Below are 20,743 nucleotides of genomic sequence, written 5' to 3' on the forward strand. Positions count from 1 at the left end.
ACTTGGCTGACACATAGAAGAGAGTTTTTGCTAGTAGATTGAGCCACAGTCCAACAGCTCCTTGATGTCTTTCACTCTTTGTTCAATTTGAGGTCATCGTTCCCAGACCGATGTGTGACTCAGCAACATTTGCTGTGTCCTGCTCAGAACATCAATAGTTTCTTCTTCACATGTAAATGAGTGAAGGACTCATCCACATAAAAATCTCCTTCCACAAATTGTTTTACATCACTCCCATTTTTTTGTTCTTGGTGCTTTGCTGCCCTCCTCAGGTCAAAGATGGCTACTGCAGATTTTATTTAAAAAGAAAAACACTGACCTAGATGAGTCTTCACCGACACTTTGGTCAAAACTACATTTCTCCTACACAGCACTGATGTCTTTGTACTGAAAGTCTGACTGAAACAGAATTATATGTTATTATAAGTCCATCAATACAAATATTTAGTAAACAATCACCTTCTGATGCTGAGGTCAGAGAGAAGACCAGGTCACACAAGGTCAACTCCACGAACAGCATGTCTGCAGGACCGAGCTGAAGAACTAAATGACTGAAAGGTTTTCAGAGAGTCACTCTTTGCTGCTTGTTACAGCAGCTGTTGGAAAGAGGAAGAGACTCGTTATCTGTCCTCATCAATGCAGATTTAGCCGTTTTTCATTAGTTCTATTAAACAGTCAGATAAATAGTAATAGTCCCAGAGCAAATGTTAAAAAATGAACCTCTGTAGTTTATATTAACAATATTCAGTCATTATTATCTAAGAGTCTTGAACAGGAATCAAATCAACACAAAGAAAAAAGTATTTTCTCTTTTCTCTGATTTCGTCTCCATCCACAAAACGCACATTGTCCAAGAGTTGAACATGTCCACTAATATCAGGAGACTCATCAAGTTGCAAAGCACATTTCTTACTGATATGGATCTTTCCATGTCTGTTTAGTTTAGTGTTTGATTCTAGTTTGAAGGTTAAAATTTAGGTTTCAGTTTGATTTTAGAGGATGTTTTTACTCTTTCTCACCAGTTGGTGGCGCCCTCCACACACTCAGCTGAGGTCTGTGTACTGTAGTTCTCTGCTGACTGTGAAACCATGTGGTTTGTCTGTGGACTGTATTTTGAATCTTCACTCTGGACGCGGTTTTCTGGAAACAAAATGGACCAATGAAGTTCTTTGAAATGTGTTCAACAAGTCCTCACCTGGAAAACTTTAGACTTCAAATCTGGTTGGTTTGAGTTTGAATCATGAGATTCCTCATGTTCATGTTTGAAACATGTGTAACAACATATGTTCTAGTTAGAAATGGAAATCTTAGAAACTCTAGTTCTCAGTAGATCAGTCTGTAGAACATCATCCTGAAGAACCAACATCCATCCATCCATTTTCTTCCGCTTATCCGGGGCCGGGTCGCGGGGGGAGCAGCTTAAGCAGAGATGCCCAGACTTCCCTCTCCCTAGACACCTCCTCCAGCTCTTCCGGGGGGACACCGAGGCGTTCCCAGGCCAGCCGAGAGACATAGTCCCTCCAACGTGTCCTGGGTCTTCCCCGGGGCCTCCTCCCGGTGGGACAGGACCGGAAAACCTCCCCTACGAGGCGTCCCGGGGGCATCTGAAACAGATGCCCAAGCCACCTCAACTGGCCCCTCTCGATGCAGAGGAGCAGCGGCTCTACTCCGAGCTCCTCCCGGGTGACTGAGCTCCTCACCCTATCTCTAAGGGTGCGCCCAGCCACTCTGCGGAGGAAACTCATTTCGGCCGCTTGTATCCGCGACCTTGTCCTTTCGGTCATGACCCAAAGCTCATGACCATAAGTGAGGGTAGGAACGTAGACTGACCGGTAAATCGAGAGCTTTGCCTTTCGGCTCAGCTCCTTTTTCACCACGACGGACCGGTACACCGACCGCATTACTGCTGCTGATGCACCAATCCGTCTGTCAATCTCACACTCCCTATTTCCCTCACTCGTGAACAAGACCCCAAGATACTTAAACTCCTCCACTTGAGGGAGGATCTCCCCCCCAACCTGGAGGGTGCAAGCCACCTTTTTCCGGTTGAGAACCATGGCCTCGGACTTGGAGGTGCTGATTCTCATCCCAGCCCCTTCACACTCGGCTGCAAACCGCCCCAGTGCCTGCTGGAGGTCCCGGTCTGATGAGGCCAACAGGACAACATCATCTGCAAAAAGCAGAGATGAAATCCTGTGATTCCCAAACCGGATTCCCTCTGACCCCTGGCTGCGCCTAGAAATCCTGTCCATAAAGGTAATGAACAGGATCTGTGACAAAGGGCAGCCCTGTCGGAGTCCAACATGCACCGGGAACAAGTCTGACTTACTACCGGCAATGCGAACCAAGCTCCTACTCCGGTCATACAAGGACCGAATGGCCCTTAACAAAGGGTCCCGAATCCCGTATTCCCGGAGTACCCCCCACAGGATGCCACGAGGGACACGGTCAAACGCCTTCTCCAAGTCTACAAAACACATGTAGACTGGATGGGCGAACTCCCATGAACCCTCGAGCACCCTAGCAAGAGTATGGAGCTGGTCCAGTGTTCCACGGCCAGGACGAGAACCGCATTGTTCCTCCTGGATCCGAGGTTCGACTAGCGGCCTAACTCTCCTCTCCAGCACTCTGGAATAGACTTTCCCAGGGAGGCTGAGGAGTGTGATCCCCCTATAGTTGGAACACACCCTCCGGTCCCCCTATTTAAAAAGAGGAACCACCACCCCGGTCTGCCAGTCCAGAGGTACTGTCCCTGATCTCCACGCGATGCTGCAAAGGCGTGTCCTCCCAATCACGCCCCTCCAGGTATCACTGTCATTGCCCACGTGGGCGTTGAAATCCCCCAGTAGGACGACAGAGTCCCCAGTCGGAGCACCTTCCAGTACCCCTTCCAGAGACCCTATGAAAGCTGGGTACTCTACACCGCTATTTGGCCCGTAGGCACAAACAACGGTGAGAGACCTATCCCCTACCCGAAGGCGCAATGAAACAACTCTCTCGTCCACCGGGGAAAACTCCAACACATGGCAGCTGAGCTGGGGGGCTATAAGCAAGCCCACCCCTGCCCGCCGCCTCTCACCATGGGCAACTCCAGAGTAGAAGAGAGTCCAACCTCTCTCAAGGAGTTGTGTTCCAGAGCCCAGACTGTGTGTGGAAGTGAGCCCGACTATCTCTAGCCGGTACCGCTCAACCTCCAGCACAAGTTCAGGCTCCTTTCCACCCAGTGAGGTGACATTCCATGTCCCAATTGCCAGATTCTTTGTCCAGGGATTGGGTTGTCGAGGCACCTCCACACGGCTGCCACCCAATCCACACTGCACCGACCCCTTATGCGCCTTCCTGCGGGTGGTGGGCCTACGGGAAGGCGGTCCCACGTCGCTCCTTCGGGCTGCGCCCGGCCGGGTCCCGTGGGAGAGATCCCAGCCACCAGGCGCTCGTCTACGTGCCCCAACCCCAGGCCTGGCTCCAGGGTGGGGCCCCGGTGACGCCAATCCGGGCGACGTATCCGACCTTGATTTTTCACTCGTCATAAGGGGTTTATGAGAGAAACTGTTGGTTCATAAGAACCAACAGTTTCACTGAATCTACTCACCAGTGACGTTGAGTCGACATCTGTCAGAGCTGAAACCTTGATCTGTTTTCACTTCACACAGGTACAGTCCTGAGTCATTAGTCCTGAGTCTGGACAGTTGGAGTCTGATTCGACCTTCTCTGAGGACGTCTTTGTCAAACTGGACTCTTCCTGAAAACTGTTGATCCTGAGACTCTGAGACCTCAACACCTTCATGGAGATGAAACAGGACTAAGTGACTGTGGTCAGTAAACATGTCACAGAAGATGTTCACTGAGTTAGAGGATGTGTGAGGTCTGATAGTGAACGTCCACTCCAGTGTGATGTTGTGGTTCTCCTCTGCCTGATAGGAGGTCTGTGTCACATTCACTACAAATGTTCCTGTTGAGGAGACACAGACACAAAGTGACAACTTGAATTATTGAACTATTAATAATTGTTGAGTTGCTGGAGAATAAAGTGAAGATGTGAACTAACCAGAGACACATGAGATCAGGTTGATGAGCAGCAGGATCCTGAAGATCATCTTCTCCCTGTGAGAGGAGACAGAGGTGAAGAGTCACAAACATCAGATCAAAGAGAAATGGAATCAGACAGATCAGAGGAAAAGAAGAAAAACAGAGAGGAAACTGAATCAAAACCACATCGACTCCTGGTTGTTTGGTTTTTGATTGAACACTTTACATTAGAACATCTTCATCTACTCTATTGATTCAGTATTAATTAGTGGAATCAGCGCCCTCTGCTGGAAAACACTAAAAACTGTTGATGGTGTACTTGTACTGTGAAGAATACTTCATGTTTCCTTTTCTTAGTGTTTGACTTTATGGACAAACTCCACACAAAGACAACACCTCAGGTCAGAATGGGAATAAACAGCTAATAACTAGTTCCTGACTCCTCCCAGAGAAAGACACATTATTCTAACCAGACACCAGCATTTAAACTGTCAGCTCGTCACATTTTACACAGTTTGTCAAACTCTGTCTGTGAACCGTCCACTTATTCATCAATTTAACTTCTTATCATGTTTCTCTGATGGAGTTTAAAAACATTACTTGTCCTCCCTCATCATTTTAAATAGGATCAGTTTCAGTTTCCTGCTCTGAACTGAATCAAGTATTTAATCAATTTCAAATCACAAACCTTGTGATGTTCAGAGGTCCCGGTTCATCTGGTCTGAGCTTCTATAAGTTATTTTCCAATGAGCAACTCAAAGTGAAAGCTGAATCTAATGTGAAAATCATTAAACACCACCTCTTGGTGAATCACTCAGCAATGTTTCAGTTTAGTTATTTTAACATTTAGGTCAGTTGATCATTAATGATCAGCCTCAGGTGTCTGGGAGACTTAGTAGCAAAACATTTTCTTTTTATTAAATGTAGTTTAATGTGTAACTGGGTAAATGTACTGGTAAAAACTTTGATCACCTGGTGCAGGTTTGTTATTGGAACTAAAATACTGCAGATTGACGTTAACCTTCACTTTATTTAGTTTAGTGTTTGATTCTAGTTGGAAGGTTTGTAGGAGAAAAAGAGCAACTTCAGTATGAAAGATGATAGGAGATACTAGACAGTACAAGGGTTCATAGATAGGACATGGGTAGGAGAGGAGTTCTGGGTTACAAGGTCATGAGTGAAAAAACAGACTTGTAGTGGAAATTTATGGTATAAACATTCAGCCTATATGCAGAAGAAATTTATGTCTTCCTTATGGTTCACATATACTTAGTGCCTTAGGAATGTTATCTGGAGGTGGCCCTGAGAAGTATAAGTATGAGGGTTAGAGAGAGGTAGAGGAGAAGACATACATGATTGTGGTGTTTTCTCCATGCCGGCATGTACGCATTAAACTGAGATGGTTCATCACACTGAGTCCTTCCTTGAAGTCTACTAAGATTGAGCAATATAGAGAGGAAGAGGAAAATTTTCTACTACAGGTTTCATTTTAGGTTTGATTTTAGAGGATGAGTTCAAGTTCAGGAGGACTGAACCAAAACTCCTGCAGAGTGTGAAGCTTGTGGAGGCTACAACAAGTGTTCAAGTTCCACAGGTTAATGTCCAACATGTCAGCTTTGAACCACTGAGAATGTGATGAAATAAAAAAAGCTGACATTAAAAATTATCTCTAGTGTTGACAAAAATACTTTAATTGGCTTTGACCTCATAAACACAGTGTGATAATAATATTTAGATTGTGTCGATAACTGAACCTATTTGGAAGGAGAAACAGGCAAAGGGAGGAACTGTACTAGTTGCTGTGGTCAGTGACTTCTGATGTTCTTGGACGTCTCAGGCACCTGTGCCCACATACGTAATTTAGAGCACGAGGTATGTGTGTGTGGGAACATTGTGGGAATGGGCTGTTGCTGTCGCCTGTGCTGCCTGGGGCATCACTGTGGTGACCGTCGGGGCCGATGAGCCTGGTCTCTCTGGGTGGGACAAGACCTGATTTATCCAACCTCCAGTTATAGTACTTCACACACATTCACCTAGGGCTGTGATGGGATTCCTCTCTGCAGGGGGTCGGAGGAGAGGGCTGCTTAACAGCAGTCCCACCTGGAGCTAAGTGCCCCCAGTTTTAACTGCATTGTACCCACACATTCACCCAGAGCTTTGGGTGACTAAAGAAGTCTGCAAAGTAGAAACACTTTTTTCTCACTAATAATTTTCTAACAAGTTAAAGATCCACAGCATGAATAATCTGTAAACGAAAAATTTGTCAGAGTGATGTGAATCACATTTTGACACAACTCTGTAACTTAGATTTCAACATTTGTTACCTTCACTTGAAGGTGATCTTTATACAGGGGGAGGAAGTGGAGATTGTATCCGAGTGCAAATACCTGCCACAACAACTATACCTGCCACAACACACAACTATACCTGTGGCTGAGGCAGGTATAGTTGTGTGTTGTGTGTATAGTTGTGTGTATAGTTGTGAAGTGATAGTTGTGTCGTATACCTGCTGTCAATCCACATAGGTTATATATATTGACCCAATTTCATTCATCTATTTTACATATTTTACATTTCCTGTAAATATATTGAATTTTTCTGTATTGATGTTATTGGTTATGTGTATTTCTGTTGTTGTGGATCTTTCCTGGTTGTGGTTCTGTTTCTTTCTATCTGTTTTGAGAACAACGGTAATGAGGAAAAACTATTTCCCTCTGGGATTAATAAAGTTTTTTGAATGTTGAAAGAGTCTTTGATAATAACTATGTAATAACCAAAACTACTTAATCTAAATACTAAATAATAAAGTAAGTATCATACTTTGAGTATTTCTAATTGTACTGTGACGTGAGGTCCAAACTAAGGTTTCCAACTAGTCCCTGTCAAAGTAAATGTGCTGTTGTTTTCCACCTAACCTAACTTATCCTCAGACCATGACACATTTCTAACACTGAAGCACAGTTCACAATTTGTCTTAATGTCAGTTTTAGTCCAACTGACCACTATCTAAACAGACAGTCAGTGAACTACTGCCCTCTACTGACACAGCTGATTTCTTTCACATTATACATAATTACAACTAATATAGCCACAGGAGTTGCAAGCCAGTTACTTCTGTGCCGGTCCCAAGCCCAGATAAATAGAGAGGGTTGCGTCAGGAAGGGCATCCCACGTAAAAATTGCCAAAATAACCATGCAAATCATCCACAACACTTTCATACCGGATCGGTCGAGGCCCGGGTTAACCACGACCGCCACCGATGCTGTTAACCTACAGGGTGTCGGTGTCGAAATTTTACTACTGTTGGTCGAAGAAAGAGGGGAGGCAGAAGGGTTTGTGGCCAGAGAGAGAAGGGAAAAGGCAGGAGCATAGGTTTGAGAATAGGGACTCTTAACGTTGGCACAATGACAGGGAAAGGCAGAGAGCTGGCAGACATGATGGAGAGAAGGAAGGTAGATGTTCTGTGTGTGCAGGAGACAAGGTGGAAGGGCAGCAAGGCACGTAGTATCGGAGGAGGATACAAACTGTTCTACCATGGTGTGGATAGGAAGAGAAACGGGGTAGGAGTGATCTTGAAGGGGGAGTTTGTGAACAGTGTTCTAGAGGTGAAAAGAGTCTCAGACAGGGTGATGAGCCTAAAGCTAGAAATTGAAGGGGTGATGATGAATGTAGTCAGTGGGTATGCTCCACAGGTTGGCTGTGAGTTAGAAGAGAAGGAGAGATTGTGGAGTGAGTTTGATAAGGTCATAGAGGGTATCCCCAGAGGAGAGAGAGTTGTTGTTGGAGCAGACTTCAATGGGCATGTTGGTGAGGGCAACAGAGGTGATGAGGAGGTGATGCGCAGGTTTGGTGTAAAGGAAAGGAATCTGGAAGTGAGGAAGAGACAAGTGGTTGAGATGGAGGTAGCAGAGATGAAGATGTAGAGGTTCTCCTTAGGAGTGACCAGGTTAGACAGAATAAGGAACGAGTACATCAGAGGGACGGCTCATGTTGTCTGTGTTAGCGACAAAGTCAGAGAGGCCAGACTGAGATGGTTCGGACATGTTCAGAGGAGGGATAGTGAGTATATTGGTAGAAGGATGTTGGAGATGGAGCTGCCAGGCAGGAGGGCAAGAGGACGACCAAAGAGGAGATATATGGATGTGTTAACAGAGGACATGAAGTTGGCTGGTGTTAGGGTAGAAGATGTTCATGATAGAGTTAGGTGGAAAAGGATGATTCGCTGTGGCGACCCCTGATGGGAAAAGCTGAAAGAGAAGAAGAAGAAGTTTCAGTCCAGTACCTGATACAATAGTAATTTTGCAGGAGAACACACAAGCATGTTATGAACGAGCCAACTAGTGAACCCAGTTGCAGAATGACAGCAGAAAAACAGAGTGTGATTTCCCACAAAAGATTTATTAACCAAGGTAGTAACTATAATAGCTGAACAGACGTAATGTAATGCAAACAAAAGAAACAAAAAATCTCAAAAGTAGAAACAAACTAAAGAACACTGCAAAAGGCAGACAAACTAGAAACTCACTGGTCAAAATAACAAACAAAAACACACAGCAAACCCGACACAAAGGAAATCAAAATCACAGTTGAAGCTGGAACTAATAGACTAACACTACTAAGCCGAAGCTGGAACTACGAGAAAAAAACTACGCAGCAAAATGCTGGAACAAATTACAAAGCTAAACCTATAACTAACAAACCGACTGACTACGAACCGTGGTGATGAAAGCTAGAGGTCGGGAAAAGGTGAATGGAGAGAGAAGGGGGAACGAACAAAGTTGATAGTAGACACACTAGCAAATGACAAACACACAGACATGGACTTAAATACAAGACAAACTAATGATTAACACAAAACACACCTGCAGCCAGTAAATAATGTGACCAAAACTTTGTGTTTTATACCTGCAGTTTTAGTTGGACCATTTAAACCACATAATACTGAATATTTACTGCACCTGCCGAAGCTGTAAAAAGCTGAATTATAGTAACAGAAGAGCAACAGAGCACTGCAAGTTGGAGCAGATGTGTTGATGCAAATTCCACTGAACGAAATCTTTCTACAGAATAAACTGAAGAAAAACAAATGTCAAAGTGAAACTTGTTTTTCTTGTTGGACACCATTCAGTGTTTTAATAAGCCACACGTTCAGTGCACCATTTTGTGATGAGCCTCTGCTTTAATTAACTGTTTAATGGCTTTCTAAGAGATATGTAGATGGTGTAGATGAATTAATTACTGAAATGAACTGAGACTGCTTCTTCCCCGTAGATCTTGCCAAGTATAAGTGAGGTCTCACAAATTAATCTAGAGCTGGTGTACACTCAAGTCCATCCATGCCAGTTGCAGCAAAGATCAGATACATTTTCTCTCTAATACTGTAAGATTTTATTAGTAAAGACATTAATAAAGCCATTGCTGCTGAGGGTTAAGGAGATATTAGGCTCAACAGAGCTAAGACTCTTTGTCAGCCTGGCTACAGTGCTGAAAAGAAACCTGGAGTTGTTCTTATTATATCTAACCCTAACCCTAATGATGGGTAATATGGGGTTCTGGCATTACGGAGGACCTTTTTTATATATTATTAAACTGTATTTCCACAGACACAGATTTGTTTATTGTACCCTATAGTTACCCTCCTCTGATCTGATTCACTACCTTCTTTTGCAGAGGAGCAACGGTATCAACTATTGTTAGGAGTGAGGCTCCAGTATTAACAACAAGATAGATCAACTAAGATCAACGTGTACTGGAGTAAAGTTAAGATCGCCCTCTTTTGTGTTGGTACATAGCTCTGACATAAAAGATGGAATCGGCTCCTTACATCTGTCAAAAGCACTGTCAAGTAAAGTTAAGTACAATAAATTTAAATTGTATTATAAATAGTCAGATGAGAGGGCTTTGGGGAAATATTTTATAAAGTAGGACACAATGTGATAAAAGAACTAAAGATAAAAAACTATTGTATAACTATTGTATGATATCACCTCTCATCAGAGTTGAAACAAATGTAAGGGAAAATATTGAATATTTGCATTTCTTTACCGTTTAAATGCAAAAGTCATATTAATATAATAGTCATATTAATATAATAGCATAAAGTTCTGACGTTACAACAATGGTGTAACAACCTGCACTGCATTTTTAACCTTGGAGGCACACACACACACACACACACACACACACACAGACACCAATGGCAGAGCTACCAAGCCATGTCACCTTAGCCAACTGCAAGTTGGAGCAGGTGTGTTTTTTCCCACTGAATGCTATCAAATACTTTCGACAGAATTTAATTAAGAAAATCAAATGCCATGATGGAACCTGTTTTCTTGTTGGACACCATCCAGTATTTTAATAAGCCACACCTTCAGTGTCCCATTTTATGATCAGCCTCTGCTGAGAAGAATGGAAAATTCCTGGAAGTAAGAGGTACAGGTCCGTAAATAATATGTTATGTTTTATTCAGTGTATCATTCAGGGTATCATTTCTGTCCCTGTGCAAATCAATGCCGCCCACAGGTGATTTGAGTTCTTGTCCTTGGGGATCCAGCACCAGTCTCCAAGCAGGTTGATGTCAAGGAAGCCATTTCTTCCCCACCTCCCGTCTCCAGGGGGAGCAATACAGAAGAAGCAGCTTGCATGACTCTGGCCTCAAAGAAGGGTGATGCAGAGGACGCCGCCACTTTGCTTTCTGACAATTGACTACTGTTAGGATGTCCCAGTAACTCCTAAGTCTCCAATTAATCCAAAATGCTGCAACCAGACTTCAGACTGGAACAAGCAAGAGAGACGTTTCTCCTAAATTAGCTTCACTTCATTGGCTCTATGTAAAATCCAGATCAGATTCAGTCTGACAGCTGCAGGAGGTTCTGCTGTTCAGCTCCAGCTGGGCAATGGTTCGGCCGAAGACCGAAGACCGCGGATGGCCGCCCACCCTGAGCCTAGTTCAGTGGGACCTTTCTTCTGTTAAAGGTTTTTTTTCCTCTCCATGGTCTCCTGGTGCTTATATACACTTATAGTTTTTTCAGGTCATGAACCTTAAACACTGTAAAGTTCATTGAGATGGTTTTTGTTGTGATTTGGTGCTTTAGAAATACACTGAATGGCTATTTGAATTGTTAAAACGTTTAGAACAGGTCAGCATTTTTAGGTGTTTTCCTACTAAGTGTAATCTTGCATTTCTTTTCTTGAGTGTTTTGCACCTTGTTGTGAAAGGGTTGCTCTTCAACAATGACAGCATTCAGTGGTCACATCCACTTTAGATTCAAGATAAAAAAAAAAAAAAAATATATATATATATATATTAATTCCAGAAGGAAATTGTTTTATCTCCCCACAGTCGTTCTCAACACAGACAGAAAGAAAGGGAACCACAACCAAGAAGGATCCACATCAAATGCAGAAAACCATTAATACAGAAAACCTGGACAAGCCTGGACCGGCCTTATTGAATGTAGGTTTAGTTGTGTTCTGTGGTCTCTCAGGCCTTTTGTTGTCCCTGAACTTTTTAAGAATGCTCCAGGCTGAGTTTTTGGCCTCTTTTGATGTTTTTGGCCTCTTTTGATGTTTTGCTATTGGAGTGCATGATATTTGATGTCATTCTTTAACAGTTAATGCCACACTTTTGTTAACCACCTTTAATTAAATTAAAGATCCTGACTTTACTCACATGTTGTTTTATTTCAGCTACAATGTGGTGTACACTGAATAAAATATCACATATTATTTACGGACCTGTACCTCTTACTCCCTGGATTTTTCCATACTTATTAGAAAAGGGACTGAGCAGCTCATCTCAGCAGAGGCTCATAATAAAATGGTGCACTGAAGGTGTGGCTTATAAAAACACTGAATGGTGATCAACAAAGAAAACAGGTTCCATTTAGGCATTTGTTTTTCTTAATTAAATTCTATAGAAATGATTAGATAGCGTTCAGTGGAATTTGGGAAAACACACCTGCTCCAACTTGCAGTGGTTTGTTGCTCAAGGTGACATGGCTTGGTAGCTCTGCCATCGGTGTCATTGTGTGTATCAGTGCAGATCAATATTTACAGAAGACTTGTTTCCAATGTGGTCTGCGATACAGATCAGTTTTGTAACAGCATCAATTATTTTTTTACTTGTTATGTCTTCAGTTGCCACACCCTTTTTACAGGTTTTGCAAGTGTATTAAATATTCATCACTGTGTGGTCCAAATGTTCAGTCCTATACAAATGGCAGGTACAAAATACAAGGACTCTGTGACATTATTTTTAGTAAGAGCAACCCATCAAAGGAACTTCTTGGATTCATTAGCAGAGGTAAGAGAAACACTTTCTGAAGTGATTTCATTTAGCAAACAGGTGGCATATTTAAATTAAATGAGTATAAACCATTTTGCCATTGTCCTCTTCCAGTTCCAGTATTTTCTTTGTAAACCTAACCACTGTAAAGAATTAATATTTTTTTTGTCACCCTTCCAGGGTTTGTCTATTTTACAGAGAGAAAATGTTGTATTACAAAGTGATTGTGTACACTAGCAATCGTGAGGGGACCGCCACTTTTAATGATGTCTTCATTAAGCTCGTGGGCATAAATGGAGAAAGCGAACGCACAATGCTGAAGAGTGAGAAACTGATTTCAGGCTTCAGCCAAGGAGAAGTAAGTCTGCAAAATGACCAGCTTCTTCAACTTTGCATCTTTGGGATAATATACATGAAATGAGAATTTAGAGACTTGAACAGACCGCCAATTAAACATATAATCATATCTGCTGCCATCTTAAATAAGGCTAAATATATAAAGTAATAGCTGTGAACTAATTTTTTTACACAAGTGTCAAGAGCATTCAATTCTACTCATCACAACAAAAATGTTTACAACTTCTGTCATTACTCCAGGTGTCGAGTTTTACTGTGTCTTGCGATACCTCCCTCGGACAGCTGATTTGGATAGAACTGGACAAACAGAGTCATGACATGTTTCCAGTAGACAATTGGTTCCCTGACAAGGTAGAAGTGAAATCAGAAGAAGAACTCACCTACAAATTTCCCATCTACTGTTGGATCAATGACAGTGAGGTGCACTGCTTCAGTGAGGGAACAGGTTTGTGGAGATTTGACATCCTGTTCACTGACCAGAGTGGACATAAAGGAAAGAGTTGTGTCTTCTATCTGTATTACAGCACCTTGAACAGACCTACGTTTAGTCATTTGGCAGATGATATCATATAAGATGTTATCTAAAGCAACTTACAAGTAAATTACAAGGTGAAATATCTAGGTCAAGGAAAAAAAAGTGCTAATTTCTTAAGATGTAAGTGCTAGAGTTGTTTGGCTTAAAGTGAATCTACAACTTCAACCCATGCTGTTCTTCATTTTTTTATTTTTTTATTTTTCTTAAAGCTCTAAAAGGCTCTGACATCTCTGACAGTTTAAGTCTATTTGGCAAAAAGCGTGATGATTACAGAAAACAGGAGCTGGAGAAACGAAAGAAAGACTATTGGTGAGAGCTCAGTGCTTCTTCTTTGTTATCCACCCAAGACTACTGTGCATCCAGACATTATTGTACAATAACAATTGTTGCTAGATGCAATGTTTTAATTATTAACAGCTGTATTCCTATTATTGTTGCATGCTGTACATTAAGGGGCGATGCAGTACGATCTGGAACAATCTAAAAACCTTGTGACTTTTTTCCTCTGTTTTCCTAGTTGGAAGGAAAATGATCGAGGACTTCCTCACTGCATACAGGAAGATTCAATTTGGTCTTTGCCTACTGAGGTGTGGTTCTCCTTAGTCAAGGGTGTAGAGATTGGCCTCACACAAACTGTAGGGTAAATACTCTGTTCGTAAGTTTATCTGTTTCTCTCCCAATCGCTATCAGTTTTGAGCCATCATAGTAAAGTTACTCTTTTTATATTTTAGACTGGCATCGCTACAACTGAAAGGGCTGGCTAGCTACATGGACAACTGGAAACATTTTCACCATGTTGGTCGTGCTTTCTCCTCCAAAATTTCTAAGATATCAAGTATGCAAAAACTGATGAAAATAATGTATCTATGAACAGTTTATACATATACAGTGAGGGAAAAAATTATTTGAACCCCAGCTGATTTTGTAAGTTTGCCCACTAACAAAGAAATGATCAGTCTATAATTTCAATGGTAGGTGTATTTGAACAGTGAGACACAACAATGACAAGAAAAATCCAGAAAAATGCATTTCAAAAAGAGTTATAAATTAATTTGCATTTCCACGAAGGAAAGAAGTATTTGATCCCTTCGAAAAACGTGCTTTAGTACTTGGTGGCAAAACCTTTGTTGGCAATCACAGAGGTCAGCCGTTTCTTGTAGTTGGCCACAAGGTTTGCACACATCTCAGGGGGGATTTTGGCCCACTCCTCTTTGCAGATCCTCTCCAATGTTTGGCAACTCGAACCTTCAGCTCCCTCCACAGATTTTCTATGGGATTAAGGTCTGGAGACTGACTAGGCCACTCCATGACCTTAATATGCTTCTTCTTGAGCCAGTGATTTGTTGCCTTAGCCGTGTGTTTTGGATCATTGTCATGCTGGAGTACCCAACCACGACCCTTTTCAATGCCCTGACTGAGGGAAGGAGGTTCTCACCCAACATTTGACGGTACATGGCCCCATCCATCCTCCCTTTGATGCGGTGCAATTGTCCTGTCCCCTTGGCAGAAAAACACCCCCAAAGCATAATGTTTCCACCTCCATATTTGACAGTGGGGATGGTGTTTTTGGAGTCATAGGCAGCCTTCCTCCTCCTTCAAACACAGCGAGTTGAGTTGATGCCAAAGAGCTCGATTTTGGTCTTATCTGACCACAACACTTTCACCCAGTCTTCCTCTGAATCAGTCAGATGTTCAGTGGCAAACTTCAAACGGGCCTGTAGATGGGCTTTCTTGAGCAGGGGGACCTTGCGGGCACAGCAGGATTTCAGTCCTTCACGGCGTAGTGTGTTACCAACTGTTCTTTTGGTGACTATGGTCCCAGCTGCCTTGAGATCATTGACAAGTTCCTCCCGAGTGGTTCTTGGCTGATCCCTCACCGTTCTCATTATCATTGAAACTCCACGAGGTGAGATCTTGCATGGAGCTCCAGACCAAGGGAGATTGGCAGTTAATTTATGTTTCTTCCATTTGCGAATAATTGCACCAACTGTTGTCACCTTCTCACCCAGCTGCTTGGCGATGGTCTTGTAGCCCATTCCAGCCTTGTGTAGGTCCACAATCTTGTCCCTGACATCCTTGGAAAGCTCTTTGGTCTTGGCCATGGTGAAGAGTTTGGAATCTGGATTGATTGATTGCTTCTGTGGACAGGTCTCTTTTATACAGGTAACGAGCTGAGAGGGCTGCCAATGTCAGCTCGTTACCTGTATAAGATCCACCTGGGAGCTAGAGATCTTGCTGACGGATAGGGGATCAAATACTTATTTCCTTCATGGAAATGCAAATTAATTTATAACTCTTTTTTAAACGCATTTTTCTGGATTTTTCTTGTCATTGTTGTGTCTCACTGTTCAAATAAACCTACCATTGAAATTATAGCCTGATCATTTCTTTGTTAGTGGGCAAACTTACAAAATCAGCTGGGGTTCAAATAATTTTTTCCCTCACTGTATATACTCATCCCCTTGGATGTTTCGTTCTTTTATTGACATAAATCAATCATGGTCAATACAAGTTGGCAACTTTAACAGAAAAAAAAAAAGAAAAATGCTTCATTAACACCAAAGGGAAAACAGACATTACTTTGTAGGTTTCTATAAAGTAATGTCAATTAAATAAAAATATATAAGGTGAAATCAGTGTCTGCATTAATATTCACCCCCTTCAAGTCAGTATTTAGTAGATGCACCTTTGGCTGCAATAACAGCATGGACTCTGTGTGGATAGGTTTTAATTAGACTTGATCATCTGGAGACTGGAAATGTTTGCCATTCTTCTTTGCAAAACTGCTCAAACACAGATTGTGTGGGGATCAGGTTGAAACAGGCATTTTCAAGTCCATCCAAAATACCTCAGTCTCTTTTGGATTGAGGTCTGGGCTTCACCAACATTCAACTTGTCTTGAAACCATTTCTGTGTAGCTTTCGCTGTATGCTTCAGGTCATTGTCTTGCTGGAAAAACAAATCTTCTACTAAGCCGTAGTTGTCTTGCTGACTGAATAAGATTGTCCTCCAGGATTGTCTTATATTTTGCTGCATTCATCTTACCCTCTACCTTAACAAGCTTTCTAGGGCTGGCTACTAAGAAGCATCCCCACAGCATGATGCTGCCACTGTGTTTCACAGTGGGGAGGGTGTGTTTGTGGTGATGTGCAGTGTTTGGTGTGTGATAAACATAGCATCTTGTCTGATAGACAAAAAACACCATTTTGGTCTCATCAGACCAAAGAACCCTCTTCCACCCGATCGTGGAGTCTTCCACATGCCTATTGGTAAACTCCGTTTGTGAGTTTTCTTTAACAGTGGCTTTCTCCTTGCCACTCTCCCATAATGACTTTATTGGTAAAGAACCCGGGCAGAAGATGTTTGTATGTACAGTTGCTCCTATTGCTGCCTGATGGTTGCAACTCCCTTAGAGTAGTCTTCGGTCTGTTAGTGGCCTTTCTAACTAATCTCCTTCTTGCACAGTCACTCACTTTGTGTGGACGACCTGTTCTAGGCATATTCAGACATGGATTTCAATAAACTACAGGGGAATGCTCAGTGCCTTGGAGATTTTTTTGTTTACAATCCCTGAATTATGCTTCTCAATGACCTGTTCTCTGGTCAAGTGGTATGGTCATACTGGGAGTTTTTTTTTTTTTTTTGGTCTTCACAGTGTAACTGTTGCCAGGAATACTGAAGAACCAGTGACTGGATCTTCCAGACATAAGGTGCTTTATGCTGCAATCACTTGAGACACATTCACTGCACTCAGGTGATCCCTGTTTCACTTTTCCAACTGTGGGACTATTAGCACTTAATATTGGGACCTCTGTTGGATTAGGTCAGACATTTGGAATATTAATGCAAACACTGATTTCACTTTACACATTTTTATTTTATTGACATTGCTTTGCAATAACTGTTTTCACTTTGACATCAGTTAGGCAGTGCTCTGAAATTTATTGGTCAAAGTTGCCAACTTAGATTGACTATGATTGATTTATAATGTCTTTTCTTTATTATTTATTTATTTATTTTTTATTTTTTTATTTTGCTAGAACATGTAACGGAAAACTGGAGTCACAATGACTTTTTCGCCTACCAGTTTCTAAATGGCGTCAACCCCATGGTTATTCGGCGTTGCACAGCTCTGCCCAGTAACTTTCCTGTCACTGACAAGATGCTTCTCCACGGTCATAGTTTGGAAGATGAAATGAAGGTAGAATAAATATCAATCTATCCTGAATCTTTGTCTAAGAACATTTGCCCCATCAGCTCACTTTGTTTTCTTTGTGAATTATCTGTACCGTTTGAATGTGATTTAGTTTATACCTTATAATCACTAAATTTCAACACAGAATGGAAACATATTCCTGTGCGACTACAAGAATTTTGATGGACTGCAACCAAACATCATCAATGGGAAGGCCCAGTACTTGATGGCTCCACTGGTCCTGCTCCAAAAAACCCCTAATGATAAATTGATGCCCATCGCTATTCAGGTGATATCAATCAAACACAGCTACATCTATAAGTAACTTAAACTGGATTACTGAGAATCTTTAAAGACATTTTAGTAATTGTTTCATAACACCAGCTTCTTACATGTGCAGATTTACAGCTCAGCAAACACACTGATGTCAGTAATGTCTAATTAGTAATGATGGGTTCTAGTAATGAGTCAAATGGAGCGATGACCCCAATCACTCTCTTCTCATGCAGCTGAAACAGACTCCAGCAGATGACAATCCCATCTTTGTTCCCAATGATCCAGAGTACGATTGGTTGTTGGCCAAGACCTTTGTGAGAAGTGCAGAGTTCACTGAGCATCAGCTCAACTCTCACCTGCTGCGCACTCACCTGCTGGCTGAGGTGTTTGCAGTGTCACTGCTGCGCAATGTTCCCAGGGTTCATCCACTGTACAAGGTAAGAGGACAGAAAACTGAAGTTGCTGTATTTTTTCAACATGCATTATTTCAAGCACAGTATTTTAGTGTGTACACTATAAATTACAGACTCACTTATTAACGTGTTACTGCAGCATCAGGATTTCTTCAGTAATGTTATTAACAGATCTTCCTCTTTCCTTCAGCTCCTCATGCCTCACATGCGCTACACTCTGCAGATCAACATCTTAGCTCGATATCTTCTTGTTTCCGACAATGGATTTTTCAAAAAGGTACGAAAACATCAACCTTCAGGGTAAACTGTTATCTAAACATGTTTTTATGTCCAACTGTGTACTTTATCTGTCTAACTGTTGTTTAGAATACAGCTTCTGGTGGAGAGGCTTTGATCACAATCCTGCAGAGATCCCTGTCTTCACTGACCTATAGATCCCTCTGTATACCTGACAACATCGCTGATCGTGGACTGGAGTCTGTGCCAAACTTCTACTACAGGGATGATGGACTCAGGATTTGGAAAATCATCAACAGGTAGATGTTTGGACAATGTCCTTTTTCCATAATGTTAATGATTGTGAATTTTTTAGTGATGTGTAGGCACATTTGACTGTGTGTGTTCCTCAAAGCTTTGTGAAGGGAATACTCAAATACTACTATAAGAGTAACAAGGAGATCCAGAAAGACCCTGAGCTGCAGAACTGGATTGGTGACATTTTTAAACATGGATTCCTTTCCAAAGAAAGCTCAGGTGAGCTTTAAAGAAAAAGAGGAAAACTCAGTCTTTTTGATAAATGGTATAATTTTATGAACCAGTATCAAGACGTTTTCATCAATTAAACTAAATATTTTCTTCTATTCTTCTTCTATCATTCTCTCTAATTCTCAGGGATTCCAAAGAGTATTCCTACCGTGGATGAGTTGGTCAAGTTTGTCACCATGGTGATTTTCACCTGCTCAGCCCAGCACTCAGCTGTGAACACTGGACAGGTGATGACCAGGATGATTATTCATAATTTTGCTTTTGTTCTTGTAGAAGTTGATAACTGGAGAGAGAGGGATGAATTCTGTGTTTGAGGTGGTGGCAGTGTCATGCTCTGGGGATGTTTTCTCGGCAGCCAGGTGGGGAAGGCTTGTTAAGTAGAGGGTAAGATGAATGTGGCAAAATCCCGAAGGAAAATCTTATGACCTAATAATGATGTGACAAAATCTACACAGAAATGTTTTACCGACAACAAGGTCTGGAGTGGCAGAGTCAAAGTCCAGACCTCAATCCAATGGAGAATTTGTTTAAGAATTTCAAAAGTGCTGTTGGTTGACAGAGCTTGAGCTGTTTTACAAAGAAGAATGGCATAAAATTCCAGTATCCAGATATGCAAGCCTAACTGAGACCTGTCGACACAGACTTCATGCTGTGATTGCAGCCAAAGGTGCATCTACTAAATATTCACCTGAAAGTGGTGAATGTGAATGCACTCACTGATTTCACCTTAAGGAAATCAGTTTTTACTTTGACATTAATGTGGTGTTATTTAGAATGTTCTTTTTCAAATTCGTCAACTTTTATTGACCGGGACTGATTTATAATGTCAATACAAGGATGAACCCTCAAGGGGGTGAATACACTTCATAGTCACTGTAACAAATCTGATTGAAAACAAATTTTATCAAATTTATTACATCTGCTGCAAAATTGTGGATTTTGTAGTAACATTTGGGCACCATGTTATACAGCACATTGTCAGGTTTCACATGAAGCCAAAGTAAAAAACAAAATAATACCTGTGTTCTGTGTGTACCTGTGTGTAAAAGGTGTTGATGTCCGATATTCCTCATCACTCTTGAACTGAATCTCTTTCATTGCAGTATGATTATGGCGGCTTCATGCCAAACACTCCCATCACCTTACAACTTCCTCCACCAACCCAAAAAGGGCTGGCTAACGAGAACACACTGCTGCAGACGCTGCCTACGATCAGTGGTACTTTTAATGGTATGGCTGTCATGTGGCTACTCAGCAAGAGGTCCTCTGACTCTGTAAGTACCCATGAAAATCTTATGACAAACATTTAAAAGTAAATTAATTTGTTAACAATGCACCACTGATCATCAGGTCATTCTTGGCCTATACCGAGAGGAATATTTCACTGAGGAGACTCCCTGCAAACTGATAAAGGTTTTTCAAGGAGAACTAAAGAAGTTAAGTGAAGACATCAACAAAAGGAACAAGAGTCTGGAAAATGAAAGTAAAATCCCGTACACATACATGGATCCAGCTGTGATGGAAAACAGTGTGGCCATTTGAGTGTCGACAAACATAGAAACTGCTTGTTCAGTTTTTCACTGATGCTGTGTTGAACAGAAAAACTGTCTGCTAATAATTTGTAGCCATAATCCTTTCTGATGATGTTGTACTGCTGATTTTATATTATCTGTGCTGTATCTGTGTTGTTCTTAAAATCACAACTCACATCTTAAATATTTTTCTTCATTAATAAATTAGGAGGAAAATTTAGAGAAATACATGCAATGTGAAAAAGAAGCTATAGATGTTTTATTTTTTATAAAGTTATGTTATTTGGGGAAAATATTACATGTTTTACATGTATTGTCTGTTGTGTAGTAGCTTTACTTAGTTGATCTAGAGA

The 20,743-nt window shown here is 41.6% G+C and overlaps 1 protein-coding gene across 1 annotated transcript; it reads left to right on the forward strand.

Annotated features, from left to right (window-relative positions):
• The first annotated feature begins 12,260 nt into the window (after positions 1–12,260).
• Positions 12,261–20,532, forward strand: LOC113157057 (arachidonate 15-lipoxygenase B-like). The gene is made up of 15 exons (XM_026352298.2): positions 12,261–12,335; positions 12,498–12,675; positions 12,915–13,119; positions 13,419–13,518; positions 13,727–13,849; positions 13,941–14,044; positions 17,250–17,410; positions 17,550–17,693; positions 17,914–18,117; positions 18,284–18,370; positions 18,460–18,629; positions 18,725–18,846; positions 18,985–19,085; positions 19,962–20,132; positions 20,209–20,532. The coding sequence occupies exons 2-15, from the start codon at positions 12,523–12,525 to the stop codon at positions 20,398–20,400; spliced, it is 2,037 nt and encodes a 678-aa protein (XP_026208083.2). The 5' UTR covers positions 12,261–12,335; positions 12,498–12,522; the 3' UTR covers positions 20,401–20,532.
• Positions 20,533–20,743: the final 211 nt, after the last annotated feature.

The sequence above is a fragment of the Anabas testudineus genome, chromosome 18, assembly GCF_900324465.2.
Source record: "Anabas testudineus chromosome 18, fAnaTes1.2, whole genome shotgun sequence".
Taxonomy (NCBI): domain Eukaryota; kingdom Metazoa; phylum Chordata; class Actinopteri; order Anabantiformes; family Anabantidae; genus Anabas; species Anabas testudineus.